This window comes from Apodemus sylvaticus, chromosome 12 (assembly GCF_947179515.1).
Source record: "Apodemus sylvaticus chromosome 12, mApoSyl1.1, whole genome shotgun sequence".
NCBI classification, from domain to species: Eukaryota; Metazoa; Chordata; class Mammalia; order Rodentia; family Muridae; genus Apodemus; species Apodemus sylvaticus.
Genome location: NC_067483.1, coordinates 79060770 through 79078593, shown reverse-complemented (window position 1 = coordinate 79078593; position 17824 = coordinate 79060770). Strand labels below are relative to the sequence as shown.

The window sequence follows — 17824 nt, the reverse complement described above, 5'->3', positions numbered from 1 at the left end:
TGGTGCGCACTCACTAATAAGTGGATATTAGCCTAGAAAATTGAAATACCCAAGACATAATCAACACATCAAATAAGGGAGAAGAAGAACGGAGAAGTGGCCCCTGATTCTGAAAGACTCAGTGTAGCAGTATAGGGCAAAACCAGAACAGGGAAGTGGGAAGGGGTGGATGGAAGAACAGGGGGAGGAAAGGGGGCTTATGGGACTTTCGGGGAGTGGGGGACCAGAAAAGGGGAAATCATTTTAAATGTAAATAAAAAATATATCAAATAAAAATTTTAAAAATGTGGAAAAAAGTTGTATCTAAGTAGCATCAGATCCTGGGCTTGAGCTGTCTTCAGCTTACAGAAGTTCTTCTTTCCATTGTAGCAACTTTCTGCATTCTTCATAAAATCTAAGACCTGTTGATGAACTGTATTGTGCAGAATGAATCACAAATTACAATATGCCACTGGATGACCATGAACCTTCGTTAGAGACAATGAAGTGCTAAGTATAAAGTTACAGGAAGTATACGTGTCATTTGAGCATTGGTCTTAGACCCAGATGTAGTTAAAAATCTCTTTTGTTAGAGGTTATGGAGCTATGCAAATATACAAAGAAAATATTGGCTTAACAAGTACAGCCTCCTAAAAGTTTCCTAGGAACTGCCGAAGGAGCCACGTAAACAATGCAGCAGCTATGCTATTGCACTGAGATAACCCTGTGCATAAGGATGAAGTAACACCTAGGAGGAAGGATCGGTCCACTGTGGGGACATAGCAGTGATGCTCAGAAAATGAAGGAAAGACACTGGGGCAGGAGAGATGGAGCAGGGAGATGGAGCCCCACGGAGATGGAGCAGGGAGATGGAGCACCAGGGAGATGGAGCAGGGAATGGAGCACCAGGGAGGTGGAGCACCAGGGAAGTGGAGCACCAGTGAGATGGAGCAGGGAGATTGAGCACCAAGGAGATGGAGCCCCAGGGAGATGGAGCAGGGAGATGGAGCATCAGGGAGATGGAGCAGGGAGTGGAGCACTAGAGACGTAGAGCAGGGAATGGAGCACCAGGACATGGTGCATGGAATGGAGCACCAGGGACATGGAACAGTGAATGGAGCACCAGGGATATGGAGCAAGGAATGGGGCACCAGGGATATAGAGCAGGAATGGAGCACCAGTGACATGGAGCAGGGAAGGGAGCACCAGAGACATGGAGCAGGGAATGCAGCACCAGGGACATGGAACAGGGAATGAAGCACAGGGACATGGAACAGGGAATTGACCACCAGGGATAGAGAGCAGGAATGGAGCACCAGTGACATGGAGCAGGGAAGGGAGCACCAGAGACATGGAGCAGGGAATGTAGCACCAGGGACATGGAACAGGGAATGAAGCACCAGGGACATGGAACAGGGATTGACCACCAGGGATAGAGAGCAGGAATGGAGCACCAGTGACATGGAGCAGGGAATGGAGCACCAGGAACATGGAGCAGGGAATGGAGCACGAGGGAAGTGTGTATTGACTATGCACTGAATCTGGAACCATGGTAACAGACTCTCAGACCTTAACATGACTGACACCATGCTAAATGCTCCAAGACACCATCCTGGCATAAGAGTCCATCACATGGACACCTAGACCTGCAAAAAAGAGAACAAAGACCTAAATCATAGTTCACAGTTCTGGGAACGTCCCTGAAAGCACTAACCTTACATTTTGACTTCTGTAGTTCTGTCTATTGCTAACTGCTTTTGGCAATTGAAGTGTATCAACCAGGATACATTTTTTGTGCATAAAAAAGCCAAGCACATCTGGGTGATGTGCACGCCCCTTTAATCCCAGCATATGGGAGGCAGAAACAGGCCGATTTCTGAGTTCGAGGCCAGCCTGGTCTACAGAGTGAGTTCCTGTACAGCCAGGGCTACCCTATGTATCCCACCAGCCAGCAAATAAAGGCTCCCTGTTGACTATAGGAGTCCGTGTGTTCTCTGACTTATTTACCTCGGGTGGTTTTTCTCTTCCCGGACAGTACCCCTTCCTCTCAGGACTCCACTGAGCTCACCCCATTTCTTCTTAGGAGGACAAATGGGTGTCACATTCCTTTTTGGGTCATTACTTGTCTCCTCTGCATGGGGAAGAAGGTGGGGAGGGTGTGTCCACAGCATTCAGAATTCTATCATGTCTCCAGCTAGAGCTGTAGGATAGTAGAAACCAAGAGTGAAAACTACTGATCCTGAACCCCAAACTCACCCACCTAGGCTCATAGGTCAGTAGGTGCTGTCAGTGGAACCATTATCCCTAGAACTGGGGAATCTGAGCATGGCTGGAGCTCAGGGAGATCAGCTCTGCTGAGCGCTGTGCACGTGGGTCCTTTGCTCAGTGAACTCTCCTGCTCTGGTCAGGCTCAGTGTTGGTTGCTTTCCAGAACCCTGGCTACTTCGACATCCAGGCTGAGGACCTGGGGATCTGGCATGTGCCCAACAACAGCCCCCTGCACAGCTGGAGGAACAGCTCCCTGCTGAGGTACCGCACCTTCACTGACACCCTGCAGCACTTGGGCCATAATCTCTTTGGCCTCTACCAGGTACTCAAGCCTACTGGCCGGGGCTCCTTCTCATGGGTGTGGAGAGGGGCAGGTGTTTGAGATTGGGCGGAACCATCATAACACAGGCTTGTGTTCCACGTTTCCATAAAGCTAAAATGTAATGAATGTAAAAGTAACTTTTATTTGCCTCAAGTAATTGTCATCTAGGAGGTTTACTGCCTCCATCTGCTAACCTAGGCCTAGTCTTGGAAGTTTCTAGCCTCCCTACAATTACAATCTTATCTAGGCCTAGAATAATTTCAGCCCTGACTGCTCTTCCAGAGGTCCTGGGTTCAAATACCAGCGACCACATGGTGGCTCACAACCATCTGTAATGAGATCCGATGTCCTCTTCTGGTGTGTCCAAAGAAGCTACAGTATTCTTATATATTATAAATAAATAAATCTTTTTTTGTTTTTGGAAAAATATTTCTTAAAAAAAGAACAAGATGAGAAACAGTGGAGTAAAGTGCTCCCTCCCCTCCTTGTATCCTTCAGGATGTTTAAAGGAGTATTGCTGTATCCAGATTCCCAACCCTGATGTCCCAGGAACAACCCAACCAGGGCAGCAGAATCTTTTTCAAATCTCCCACCCCTGCACAGAAAGAATTCATGGAGGCAGCAAGTTTGCAATGAACATGATTTATTCTCCTTTCCTAGTCAGTAGGATTCTAGTTCCTAGGGAAGTGTTTCTCTGTGCCTTGGACCCACAGACTGGAGAAGTCTGGGCCCATCCCACAGAGTTCTTAGCGATAGAACAGAAGCACAGCTGCTTCAGTTATTTCCCGGCTACTGCTGTACCCAATGTGAGTTCCATATCCATTCGAATCAAATGCAGCGAAGTCTCCGCACTGCTGGGGGTTACCTTCTGGGAAGAACCCTCCTCCACCAATGCAGTGCTGGAAAACAAGAAGCCAGGAGAGGTCAGCTGGTGAGATGATTGGATATAAAGGGCCCTTCAAAGGTGTATGTCCTGAAGACCAGGTCCTGGTGAAAGTAATATTCAGAGGCAGGGGACAGGATTGAATATGGAGACCCTGCCTACATCATCAATTGGTCAGTCATTAGTGTGTTCATGACTTTGAACTGACTACTGGGAAGTATTGAGCTGTGGAATTTGGGGTCTGGTTAGCGTAAATAGGTCACTGAAAAAGGAAGTGAATTGGGGTTCACAGGCATACTCATGACACCATGTGACACAAATGTACCTATGTGAATACAGACATTAGAGGACAGTCTTCAGATTTTGGGCCTTGCCTTTCCACCATGGTATGAGTTGGTTCTCCTCACCACTGTATGAAGCTGACCTACCGGCTTCTGCAGCGTCTCCTGTCTCTGTTGCCCATTCCTCTCTAGGGAACACTGGAATTACAGACACTTCCATGGCTGTGTGCAGGTGACATATGGGGTTCTAGAGATATGAACTCACAGCTGGCATATGGGGTTCTAGAGATATAAACTCACAGACTTGCACCCCAAGGACATTTACAGCTAATATACCTAATGAGTCTAGAGACACCTTAATGGGTAAACTCAGTGCACTCTGTCCATCACCAGCCTCTCCACTGGCAGCATTGATCTGTTTGAACCAGAAAAGCCCTTCCAGTAGCTTTAGTAGCATGATTGTCTCTTCCCACCTTTCCTTCAACTTCTCTGAATCTCTGTTCTCAGGTTTCCCAGTTAGACATTTCCTTCATGAAATCCTTAAGTTGTACTTCCCAGAGAGAACACTTTTATAACTCTCTATATATACTTTGCTACTCCTGTGCCTTTAATTAACCAAATATTCACCAGTGGCTCAAACTGTTCATCTTCAACCCTGATGTTTCTTGAGCTAAAGATCTTAAATTCATCTGCCACTTGAATTGCTATTCTATCATCTCAAGTTTCAAATGGGAAAAAATGTTTCTTGAGCTAAAGATCTTAAATTTGTCTGCCACTTGAATTGCTATTCTAGCATCTCAAGTTTCACATGGGGAAAAAAACAGAGTTAGTTACAGCCATGCGCCACTTAGCAATGGGGATTTATTGTGAGGAATTCATCAGCTGGTCTGCCAGAGCGTGAACAGCATAGGGTGTCCCCAAACAATCTAGAATCGCTATGGCAATTCTAGGCAATACAACCACATGGACCACTGTCATACAAACAATTCATCATTGACCAAAACATGCAGCACCATGTGTGTAAATCCCTCCTTGACTCCAAACCTGTCTTCTTTCAGACATTGTGACTTAATAAAAGATATTCAGTGGCTTTGAACTTGTTGATTCTGTGCCTCAATCTCCCAACTACCAGAATAATGTTCTGCTACATTATCCTTTTTGTTTGTTTGGGGTTTTTTTTGTTGTTGTTGTTGTTTTTTCCAGACAGGGTTTGTCTGTATAGCCCTGGCTATCCTGGAACTCACTCTGTAGATCAGGCTGGCCTCAAACTCAGACATCTGGCTGCCTCTGCCTCCCAAGTGCTGGGATTGCAGGCATGTACCACCACACCCAGCTTTACATTATCCCAAAAACAAGGGAGATTGAATGGGTACTAAATTACAGTTAAATAGGAACAAGAAATACTAGTGTGCTATTGCAGAGAAAGATTGTTATAGACAACAATAGTAGTTGCAACCTTCATAAGCTAGAGGGTGTGGAGTTGATCTAGTACCCTGTGTATTTAGATGCTGAATTATGTGACCCAAGATCAGGCTGCAGTCTGAACATGGGCATTGTATTAATCAGTGTGCTGTGAAGAATGCTCCCCAATAATCTCTGATTGGTAAATGAAAAGCTAGAGCCTCTGACTGGGCAGAGGAGAGAGGAAGTCAGAACGTCAGATAGAGTGAAGGGATCTTAGGTAGGGACCATAAGGGGAAAGACAAAGGGAAGGGGAAGAAGAAGGTCTCCATGAGGCAGGATGGACCATGAGCACATGGCTAAGAGAAGCTATCCCTGAGGACACACATGACACAGAGCAAGACTCAGTTGGCAAGTACGGAGGCATTTACCTGGTTATTGATAGCCTAGTGGGGTTAGAATAGCTCAGAAACTGCCAAGTATAGTACCAGCAACTTATTAATAAAATCTAATGTCTCATGCCATTTACTTGGGAGCTAAACAGGATAAATTGGGCAGGAAGTCCCCATAAAATTACTAGTATAAGAAGAAAGTATTTGAAATGTTTTTACCATAAGGAAATGCATTTTGAGGATACAGGCTGATTTAAACATTGCATGATCTATTCATGTATTGAACCATCACAATACACCCTATTAACATATAACTGTGTGTTATCAGTTAAGTAAACTTAATGTTAATAAAATTTTTTAAATGATATTCACTCCCCCAAGTGAAAACCATAAGTCTCTCCTAGACATCTCTTCCCATGCTCTATATTCGTCTGGTCTTAAATGTTAAATCCTTGGTGTTCATTAGCCCCATATGTGGAACTGCCCTAGTTTATGATTTCATTTGGACCACGGAAACCATCTCACTCTGTGCTTCATCTCTCCCCCACTGACACATGCCATACTGTGCCTATCAATGTCAGCTTTTTAACACACAGATAATCAAGCCAGTCTTCCCTTTAAAATGTGTTAATGGCTCCCACCATTTACATCTACAGTACAGACTCCCTAGGATAATGTAAAAGTCTCTTCCTGGTCTAGATCCTGCTAACACTTCCTAAATCAGCTCTTGCCTCTACCCTATATCCATCCCATACACCAAAGCTAAATAAATCACAGCTTGCTTTCCCTCAGTACTGCATGCTAGCTGAGATACTGGTAAATTTAAATACACTATTCACTCACTCTCAATTGGCCTTCATCATAAGCTTCTGTCCATCTCCCAAGACTCAACTCAAAAACTACCTTGCCTATAAACTGGATGTGGTGTCACATGCCTTTAATCCTGGAACTGGGAAGGTAAAGGCAGGTAAACTAGAAGCTCAGGCTTAGTTCTCAACCACATAGCCAGTTGATGACTAACCTGAGATATATGAGACCTGACTCAAAACCAAAAATCCTCCCCTGCAGTCAGAATACTCTGCCATTTCCAGTGCTCATTGCAGGTGCTGTCTTTTGCTTTCTTATGTTTTATGTCACTCAAAACCAAAGCCTAGGACCTTCTGCATATTAGGCAAATGCTTTATTACTAAGCCATATTCAAGCACCTTAGTTTTTATTTCTACTATACTTCAAACATGCCATATTAACAATTATACATTTGTATGAATGTCTAAACTCTTAAGTGCTAGCAAAGTGCATGGCTTTTAGTGTCTCCTATACTGTTACAGTCTAGGTGCTCAAAGCAAGCCATACTCAACAATAAGACAGTACACACTAACACCTGTGTGTACTTCATTTCATATTCTTTGACTTGAATGAAGGTGAATAGGATCCAGGATTTCCCAGAGACTTTCCCTTTCTTATCTCTGTACTCATCACCCTCCATCACAGTCAGGGGCCTCCTTGTCAGCAAAGCCTCCACATCCTTTCTAGAGAATGGATACTCTAATGACCAAGGAATGAATCCATGAAACAGGGCCACCTGTCAGGAGCTGAGGACCCTTTTCTCAGACTGTTACTTTGAGGAGGTCTGGGTTCCAAGAGAATCTGGTATTCTTGTTAATTCCTAGTATTGACTACCCGAAGATTTTCTCCTCATTCTGCTTTTGACACAAACTAGAAAAATATATAAATAAACAGCAAGAGTCTAACAATCCCAGGCTTAGGGAAATATCAGGTAGTTGGAGTAGAACTAAATGTACCTGACCTCACAATCAGTATACATGCTGATCTCTAACCAGAGAATGTGCCTGTGGTAGGAAGAATAGCATAACTGAGGTCTACCAGATGTCTAAACTCTTCTAGTAACCTCCCAACACAATGGGTATCTGTACAAGCCCTGGAAAGGATATGTTTCATTCTGAAAGCTAAAGCTAAATCCTGGGTGGTGAGTGACACCTGTTATCACTCTAACCCCAAACACATTGAAAATCTCTGTATTGACCTTAAGACCCCAAAGGCTTCCTAAACACAAATGTCACCCTAAGACTATGTAGGGGGTGTTTTATCATAAAATCTAAGCAAACAGAAGCAGTGCATTAGAAGTTTGTAATGTTGACTTTGGTCTTCTACAAGATAGGATATTTGTTTTTAGACAGAAGTTCTGAACCCTGAGACCAAAAAAGAGTGAGGAAAGATCACACTTCCACATACATGCTCACACTACTATGACAGGTTCCCATGCTCAACACACACTGAAAAACTGTCTTACTCACAGACCCCTTTGGGCCCCACTAAGACTCATGAGAAATGGCTCAACAGTTCAGAACACTTGCAGCTTTTGCAGAGGATCTCAGTTCTGTTCCCAAGCACCTAGTCAGGCATGTCACAACCACATATAACTCTATTTCCAGGAAATCCAACAGTATCTTCTGGTTTCCAAGGTTATATGTACACACATGCATATACCTACATGAAAACACACAGATATATACACAATTTAAAATCATAAAATAAATAGTATTTTTAAAAGACTCACGGCTTCAGAATTACATCCAGTGACCTTCATGCCAGCACACAAGGCACTGGCCGCTCCCTCATTATTAAACACTCTGAACTGAACAAATCCTGCAGTGAATTCCGCTGAAAAGAAAAGGAAGAAAACAGCAATCAATGAAGGGTGTAGAAATAGTTGTCTTAAGGTCAATAAAGAGATTGTAAGTGCAAGGCACAGGTTCTAGTTCAACACATTAGAAACACTGGTGGAGCCTGGGTGGAGGTGCACGCCTTTAGCCTCAGCACTTGGAAGGCAGAGGTAGGCTGATCTCAGAGTTCAAGGCCAGCCTGTACTACAGAATGAGTTCCAGGACAACCAAAGCTACAAAGAGAAACCCTGTCTCAAAAACTAAAAAGGAAGAAGGGAGGGAAGGAGAGAGGGAGGGAAGGAGGGAGGGAAGTTGAGAAAAAAAAAGATATAAATAAGGAAGGATGGAAGGAAGGAAGGAAAGAAAGAAAGGAAGAAAGAGACTGCCGGAATGTGACACCACCATTACCCATGGCTGAAGCACCCCCCCCCACACACACACACACAAACATAGCCAGGAGGAGCCTTTTCCAAACCCCAGAGTCCAGGAGTTAGTCTCCAAAACACCCCAATCTGCTGACAGCTTCTCTGAAGAATAACACAGGAAGAGATCACTGACCTCCAAGGGAGGTCACAGCAGCTGGCCAGTGTATTGACTCTGTTTGCTTTAAACTTTTATATGGCAACCGTCAGAAATAAGAGCTTTAAATTACACAGCATAGGCTCAACCTCTATGAGGGGTAAGTGCCACCTTTGTATTTATATTAAACAACACAATAGTCACCCCTCACAATAGAAATCAAACTCCATTTTTTTTTGTTGTTCTCTGTGTTTTGCTGTTGTTGCAGCATGCCCATGGACCTGGCCCATCTCTGAGAAAGCACTGGATGGTATAAGGATTACTAGGAGTAGATTCTAGAGCTAAACTTCCCCAGTGCAAATGCCAGCTCTCCTGCTTATCCCCTGGTCTCTCAGCCAAGTTCCTGAACCTTCAGGGCTCCAGTCTCCTGGTCTGTAAAATGGGTTAGTAATACTTCAGAACTCAAAGGTAATCATGAGGATGAAGTAAAACAAAGCACAAATATTCATAGAAGAAGACCAGGCTGCAATGGTTGGTAAATGAATGCCTGCTACTTATCATAACTCAATTGATCACCCGTGTCCTGCAGAGAGTTCAGAAGAGCATTATAGACTCACTCTGGCCGTCAGGGGAATAATAAGAGGCTGTCTTCTGAGCATCACCGAAGTCATAGACCACAGGTAATGCCGGGCCATTGTCAGTCCAACACTTTCCTCCTCCGTATTTCACCGGGTACTTCTACAAGGAACAAAAGAAGTCACTGTGTAAGGACTGCTGCATTGGCACCCCATGATCGCTGCCCTTCATGGAGGGGCACAGCACTGGCCCAGTAACTGAGATTGTTTCCAAACCAGTCAGACAGGAAAGAATCCTTTCCTTTGTCTCTGTCTCTTTCTCTGTCTCTTTCTCTGTCTCTTTCTCTGTCTCTGTCTCTCCCTCTGCGTCTCTCTTCTCTCCTTTTTCCCACTCTTCTACCCTCCCCTCTGTTCCCCTCCCCTCTACTCTCCTCCTCTCCCTTCCCCTCCTGTCTTCTCCCTTCCTCTCCTCTCCTCTCCTCCTCTCTCCAGTCCTCTCCTCTGCTCTCTACCCCTTCGCTTCCTTGGCTCAGACATCCTAAGAGAACAATCATTATTCTTTAGAGTTATGGAAATGTGGAACACAAGCCTGTGGAATGATGGTTCCACCCAATCTCAAACACATGCCTCTCTCCACACCTATGAGAAGGAGCCCTGGCCAGTAGGCTTGAGTACCTGGTAGAGGCCAAAGAGATTGTGGCCCAAGTGCTGCAGGGAGCCAGTGGAGGTGTGGTACCTCAGCAGGGAGCTGTTCCTCCAGCTGTGCAGGGGGCTGTTGTTGGGCACATGCCAGATCCCCAGGTCCTCAGCCTGGATGTCGAAGTAGCCAGGGTTCTGGAAAGCAACCAACACTGAGCCTGACCAGAGCAGGAGAGTTCACTGGGCAAAAGACCCACGTGCACAGAGCTCAGCAGAGCTGATCTCCCTGGGCTCCAGCCATGCTCATATTCCCCAGTTCCAGGGATAATGGTCTCACTGCCAGCACCTGCTGACCTATGAGCCTAGGTGGGTGAGTTTGGGGTTCAGGATCAGTAGTTTTCACTTCTCCATCCCTATGTCAAGGGGGATCCTTCCGGCCCTCTCCCTGGCATGCTTGAGCCACACTCACATCCTCACACTTTCCCAGGGTGGACCACGGAGGGCACCAACCTTGTAGTCATCACTTGTGGCGCCCTCTGCAGATCCAAAGGTGTTGTAGTTGGCCCAGTTACCATCCCCCTCCGGGTAATCAGCTCTGCTGCCTTGCTGACTGGACCAGCGATCACCCACCGTGCACTTCCCATACATGTTGTTCTCATGCACACTAGCCACCAGGGTCCAGCCACCACCTGCTGTGGTCATGTCGCAGAAGGTCTGGTAGATGACACCGTTCTCCGTGCGCAGGAAATAGAGGCCATCTGTGGAGAGAACCAGTCCACAGTCTTCACTGTCTATCTCAGTTCCGGAAGCAGGATGGCTCGAGGGATTACAGACATGGCTAATGCCTCATACCCTGAGTGTCCTACCACATTGTCCCTGGGGATACTGGGATCCACCTGAGTTCAGAAAGCCGTGTTTCTGTGACTGTGGCAGAACACAGAATTACCCAAACTGACAGTGATGTTTCTCCTGAAGTTAAAACGTTATTATCAAAGGACTTAGCAACTCTACTTGGTATGTACAAAGAACTGGGAACAGGGATTCAGACATGTACAATCAACTTCATTACAGCTCTGGTCACAAGACCTGAAAGGCAGAAACAACTCAAGGACTTCTCCCTATTAAAAAAAAACATAAAAATCAATATGCTGTGCTATATATTATACACGATAAGTACTATGTCCATTCCTATATATCCAATAGATCAAGAAGAGTGAAGTGGATTGGAGAAATGGTCAGTGGTTAAGAGCAAGCACTGCTCTAGCAGAGGACGTGAGTTGGTTTCCCGGCATTATTCACACTCAGCAGTCAGTGTACAAGCACCTGTTCCTCCAACTCCAGGTGACTAGATGCGCTCTTCAGGACTCTGCGGGTACCTACACACACATGTACACCTTCCTGCCCACAGACATGTAAATAATAATAATTGTAATAATAGTTGTTTACATAGTTCTTGCCTAGAATAATAGTTCTTTACCTATACAAGCCTAGAAACATCCTGGTGTAATAAGCAGACTACTCACATGAGGGAACAAGATTGCACAGATTCACAGATGGAGAAACAGAACTGCAGTCCCCAGGGGCTACAGAAAGGCATTGCTTGGTGGCCACAGAGTTACTATTTCACATTCTGAAAGCGGACAGTGGTGATCCATAACTGTTCTTACCTCTGAAAACCCTTAGAATTGTTTAAGCAGCAATTTTTATCCACTGTATATATTTTATCATATTTCCTATCTTAAAAAATAAAGGCAAAATAATAATAATAAATGCTTGAGCTGGAAAGGCAGTTCAGAGGTTCAGAGCACTGCTTGTCCAGAGGTCCTGAGATCGATTCCTACAACCACATGGTGGCTCACAACCATCTGTAATGGGATCATGCTTCCTCTTCTGGCGCACAGTCATAGGTGCAGAACACTGTGTATTCAAGATAGATAGATAGGTAGGTAGGTAGATAGATAGATAGATAGATAGATAGATAGATAGATAGATAGATAGATAGATAGATAATTGATAGACAGAGAAAATAACGACTGTCTTTCCTAACTAGGATTTTGTTTGCATTTTTTGAGTCAGGGTCTCCCAGGCTGGCTTGGACCTTACAGCTTACAATCCTCCGCCCTCAGCTCCCAAGTGCTAAGATTACAATGTTCTCTTAAATAAGTCCCCACTCACCTTGTGCCTTTGCGTTCTCCTGCTTGATTTCCTTGCAGCTTCTGAACAGAGAGGGAAGGAAAGGATGAGCCCATCCATTGGTGTACTGGCTCTCGTTAGCTAGGGAAGATGCAGAGGTTCACTGTTATGCGACACCAGCCTCCCCTTGTCAATCATCCTAAATTCATTCCATGACTTCTGAGAATCCACAAGGAAGAAAGAGGAGATTCGACAGCAGGGCGAGCACTACATCCAAAGTCCTGAGGGGAGCACCACATCCAAAGTCATGAGGAGAGCACTGTGCTCAATGTCCTGAGTAAAGTGAAGTCCAGCTTCACAGGTAGAAGAAATGCAGCTAGCCCAATGAGCCTGAAGCATGGTACTGAGGTCAGCAGTGCAGAGACCTGGCCAGGAGACCATAGAACGAGGAGCTTTTCAAATTAGCCTCAACTCTGCAAAGTCCTAGAAGGGCAGAAACAGACTTTGGGGTCAGAAATACTCTGGTGGAAAAGCTCCACATTCACAAGTCAAGTCCCTCCGGATCTTATTCACAGTATTCCCTAGTTCCTAACAGCAAGCTGGAAAGGACTCTCTGTGAAGATCAAGTAAGACAGCCTTGGAGGGCCTGACCTTGCCTTACACATACTTTTTTAAAAAGCAGTAAAGAGAATTATGTGTTTTTAAAATACCCTTGATTTCTTGCAGAGAGTAGGACTGAAGAAAATATTTTCCAGGAACAAACCCAACCATGCTTTTGGCATTGAAACCCTAAAACCAAGGGCATCAGCCTGAGGAGTGATGGGGACAGGACAGAGGGGTTCCTTTGAGCCACAGAGAGGCAGAGTCTGTACCAGGACTCCTCTCAGAATCTCACTGCCTTTGCACTTGTTCTTCAAGAGGCGTTAAGCATCCAGCCCACATCTCAAAGGCATCATCTCAATGGGGATGACTAGGTCATATTTATATGTTCGGGAATATCTACTACATATCCACTAAGGAAGTGCATTTACTTTGGTAGAAAGTAGGGGGTGAGGCATAGTTGGGAAGAGTTGGAAGGGAAGAGAAAAATGAGTCAGAAAATAATACAATTTTTTGTTGTAGTTTGTATTTTGGATTTGGTTTTTTGAGACAGGGTTTCTCTGTATAGTCCTGGCTGTCCTGGAACTCATTCTGTAGATCAGGCTGTCCTGAAATTCAGAAATCCACCTGCCTCTGCCTCCCAGAGTGCTGGGATTACAGGCGTGTGCCACCACTGCCCAGTTATACAATTATTTTTAACTTCAAATAAGATTGAAAGCAAGATCAGCTGATCTGTGATGTCTTTAATCCCAGAATGCAGGAGGCCACAGCCAGCAGATCTCTGAGTTTGAAGCCAGCCCGGTGCACAGAGCAAGTTCTAGAACAGCCAGGGCTACAAAGAGAAATCCTTTCGTGGGGGAGCATGATCTCTGGCCCTCAGAGACCCAGATCCTGGGAGCAACACAGTCTAGTGCTGTATGCCTCTAAAGCTAGAGGTGACTTGAAGAAAGTGGGAACCTGTAATGAGACTCACCTGCCCTGCACTCTCTGGTGGCAATGATGACAAACAGCAGGAAGCAGAGGTGGGTCATGGTGGTCTAGAGAAAAGCAAGAGGAAGGTCACTTTCTATCCTGACCTTCTTTCCCTCCCCGACCCCCCCCCCCCACGCCCCCGTCCCAGTCTCAGTTCCTAGCTAGTCCTTCAATGACTCAAAGGCCTCTTCCTGGTCCTAACTCAGCACCTTCTGGCTTTACCTGTGGCCTGAGCCAAAATCCCCCCTCACACAATTCCACACACAGCAGTCACCTTCCCTCTGTACCCAATAGGAGCTGAGAGTTGCTAGCTAAGTAATGACAGGAACCTTTCTCAGCTGAGGCTCCTGCCTGTGTGAGACTTCTGTCCTTTTATACAGAAAGCATAGTAAGGCACAAACTTCCCTTCTGGCAAGATGCCCTGTGTAAATACAGCATCTTATTACAGGGTAATTCTGAGGTTAGTAGGCTCTAAAAGACAAATATTTAGTGTGGTCTCCCCATATCAATCCACATTCTAAGAAGTGATGTTGAGTGTTGGCTTTCAATTTGTATCTTTCGTGAAAATTGTATATATCTTTTTTTAAAAATTCCTAACATCTACCATAATCATCATTCAAAGGAAAAGAAAATTTTTGCTAGTGGTATTGGTGGTGGTTGTGGAGGCAATGGTGGTGGTGATGGTGGAGGTGGTGGTGATGGTAGTGATGATGGTGATGGTCGGGGAGGTGGTGGTGGTAGTGGTGGTGGTGGTGGCAGTGATGATGGTAGTGGTGGTTGTGGTGACAGTGGTGGTGATGGTGGTGGTGATGGTGGTGGAGGTGGTGGTGGAGGTGGTAGTGGTGGAGGTGGTGGTGGAGGTGGTGGTGGAGGTGGTGGTGGGATGTGATAGTGTGATGGTGATGGTGGTGGAGGTGGTGGTGGTAGTGGTGGCAGTGGTTTTTGAGACTAGGTCTCATGCAGCCCCCTGTTGGGGTCGTGCACGAGGAACAGCAAAACAGGTTTAGAACTCATGGTATTCAGCCCACCTGTTAACACGATCACAATGGGAAAGGCAGAGCCCCGAGGACTACATGTCCTGAGGACTGTCCTGCTCCTGTGGAGTTCTGCTCTGTTTGCAGCCCCAGCAGTCACCAGGTCCCTCCTAATGTAGGAGTTGTATGAAACTGTCAGGGGTCCCCAGGCCCTCACTGGGTAAGGTCATCGGCACTTACAATATTAGTGACCGATCTTTAAGTGGTGCTGCACGGGAGCAGAATAATGATTCAGACACCACCCTTAGAAAGAACTGAGAGATGTAGATTGTTAATCAAGTTAGGGCAAGATGATTTTGTCAGTGCCCTTGACATAAAAAATCTTGGGGAACAATTTAAAGTTCAGAAAGGCACAGTGCAGATAACTGACCAAGGGATTTTTTTTTAAAGGAACAAAAACGATGGAAGCCCAACAAGTCCTAGCTGACAGGCCTTCCTGGTGAGGCTGGGCAGGTGGTCGAGGTGATGGCTCATTTTTTGTACCCATTCTTGCCCTCAGCTTCCTGATATGATTTTTCTTAAAAAATTGTTAGTGATGTGTTCTCTGAGGTTTAAAGTAGAAATGTCTAATTGGTTTTTATATATAAAAGTTTAGCCAGGCAGTGGTGGTGCATGCCTTTAATCCCAGCACTTGCAAGGCAGAGGCAGGTGGAGCTCAAGGCCAGCCTGGCCTACAAAGTGAGTTCCAGGACAGCCAGGGCTACACAGAGAAACCCTGTCTTGGGGGAAAAAAAGTTTGGTTGTATAATTCCCTTAAGAGTTTTTACAATATTGTTTTTTTATGATAAATGATAAAATGATTGATCCCCAATTGTAACTACAAATTGCAGCCTGACAGTAAGAGAAACTAGATGAGAAATAATGTCTTGTGTGCTTACATTTTGTTAATCTATAACAAGTTTCTTAGATATGATTTTATATGGATTCTTGGAAATTATTTGTTTTTTACCTATATTACATAAAACACTTAATCATGTAAATATATAACAGAATATGATTTTTTTTACTCATGGTAATTATTCATTTAAAGAAAAATAGAATGTAAGCATATGTGAGTTTGAGCCAGGGTAGACTGTGGAAGCCAGCTTCTACAGGTCAGGTAAACTGAGGAAGAGGAGGGGCCATTGTAATGTTTGTACTGCTTGAAACATATCGCTGGGATATATAAGCTGTGAGAGAAGAAATAGAGTTGTTAGAGCTTGTGGAACCTCACTTCATCCACCAAGTGTGAGTGTGTGTGTGTGTGTGTGTGTGTGAGAGAGAGAGAGAGAGAGAGAGAGAGAGAGAGAGAGAGAGAGAGACAGAGAGACAGAGAGAGAGAGAATGTGTGTATGTGTGTGTGTGTGTGTGTGTGTGCGTGCACGCGCACATTCCCTCACCTTTTTCATTGGTCCCAGAGAGTTCTTTGCCAGCCCCAGAGAATTAAGTTCTACTCCCTCAGAGAAAAGTGTGCTGAGTGAGAGAAGGATGAGGGTGGAGGAAGAAAGATTCCACATCACCCTCAGCTTCATAAAAAGTTTGAGGCCAGTCTGGGATACGAGACCTTGTCTCTAAAAAAAAATGTATATCCACACAAAGAAGGTATAGACTTCTTTTACTACTTTTTATTATTCCTATATTTATTTTGTGATATTTGACATATGTAGTATTATTATACATTCTTACTGGTATATAAAGCCTAGAACAGCCTACAACTTATTAGACCTAAGAGTCTCTGAAAAACTAGACTATTTGATAGTGTTAAATTATTAATCAGGGTTTGTATTCCTACACAAAACATCATGACCAAGAAGCAAGTTGGGGAAGAAAGGGTTTATTCAACTTACACTTCCACATTGCTGTTCATCACCAAAGGAAATCAGGACTGGAACTCACACAGGGCAGGAACCTGAAGGCAGGAGCTGATGCAGAGGCCATGGAGGGATGCTACTTACTGGCTTGCTCCCCCTGGCTTGCTCAGCTTGCTTTCTTACAGAACCCAAGACTACCAGGCCAGGGATGGCACCACCCACAAGGGGCCCTCCTCCCTTGATCACTAGTTGAGAAAATGCCTTCCAGCTGGATCTCATGGAAGCATTTCCCCAAAAGAGGCTCCTTTCTCTGTGGTAACTCCAGCTGGTGTCAAGTTGACACACAAACCCAGCCAGTACAGAAGGATATCACCTTTCATGACCAACAGCAGCCAATGAGTCTCTGTGCCCCACAGATTCTACCTCCCACGTCCTTTCACACTCTCCTCCACACCACCCCATCCAAACCCCACTGTCCTTCAATCTAGTTTTGTCCAGATCTGGGTGTTTTTTTAGCTGTGACTAATAGAAATTTATCTCAAACTAGCTTAGACAAAAGAAAAGAAAACCAAATCTGTCACCTGATGAAATAATTATTCTAGAGAGAAGGCTCACTTGATATAGCAGCTTCTCCACATCTTTGAGTCCATCAGCTCATTTGGTCTCTACCTGGCGTCATCCTTTCACTGAACACAAAATGGTTGGCTTTTGCTGTTCCAGGCATTACTGTAACACAATGGAGAATGACTCATTTCCTCCTGTGGCTCTTAGCCCAGAAACCTCCTTTCCCCACCAGCCAGAAGTGAGACACATACTACACTACTGCCATGGTGATTCCCAGGAAAATGTCTAAGTGGACTAAACAATGTGGATTTATTTTCCTACAGTTCTGGAGAACTTGAATCCAAGATAAATACGCCAACAGGCTTTCCCCATTTCAAGACGTCTCTGCCTAGCTTTTAAAGAGCCCCCTTCCCACTGTGTTTCCTCAAGGTCTCTTCTGTGGGTCTATCCCCAATATGTCCTCTTGTGCTCAAATTTACTCTTCTATAAAACATACCAGCCAAGAGCCAACAAGACAGCTTAGCATATTAAGACACTTACCAGCAAGCTTGATAACCTGACTTCAATTCCCATGATCCTTATGTCAGAAACAGACCTGATTCACAAGAGGTGTCCTCTGACTTCCCCAGGTGTGCCATGGTACACGAATACTGAAAAACATGTACCCATATGTGTACATACACACACATAGAATAAATCAACAAATAAATAACATAGTATATATGAGAAGTTTATTTATACACACATATATATCAGGAATACCCATCTTAGTTACCTAATATTATTCA

General features: G+C 44.8%; 1 protein-coding gene across 4 annotated transcripts in view; it reads right to left on the bottom strand.

The window, feature by feature from the left end:
- Positions 1 to 3206: 3206 nt before the first annotated feature.
- Positions 3207 to 17824, bottom strand: part of LOC127697173 (intelectin-1b-like) — a 112072-nt gene continuing 97454 nt past the window's right edge. For 2 of the 4 annotated variants that reach the window (XM_052200106.1, XM_052200107.1), the window contains exons 2-8: positions 13650 to 13713; positions 12119 to 12217; positions 10454 to 10701; positions 9980 to 10138; positions 9347 to 9467; positions 8105 to 8208; positions 3207 to 3468 (exon numbers count right to left, since the gene is read on the bottom strand). In XM_052200106.1, the coding sequence (XP_052056066.1) occupies positions 3316 to 3468; positions 8105 to 8208; positions 9347 to 9467; positions 9980 to 10138; positions 10454 to 10701; positions 12119 to 12217; positions 13650 to 13707 (942 nt within the window). In that variant the 5' untranslated portion in view covers positions 13708 to 13713 and the 3' untranslated portion in view covers positions 3207 to 3315. Of the gene's footprint in view, positions 3469 to 8104; positions 8209 to 9346; positions 9468 to 9979; positions 10139 to 10453; positions 10702 to 12118; positions 12218 to 13649; positions 13714 to 13922; positions 13999 to 17824 lie in introns of those variants that run through there. The other 2 variants (XM_052200105.1, XM_052200104.1) reach the window with 2 other exon arrangements.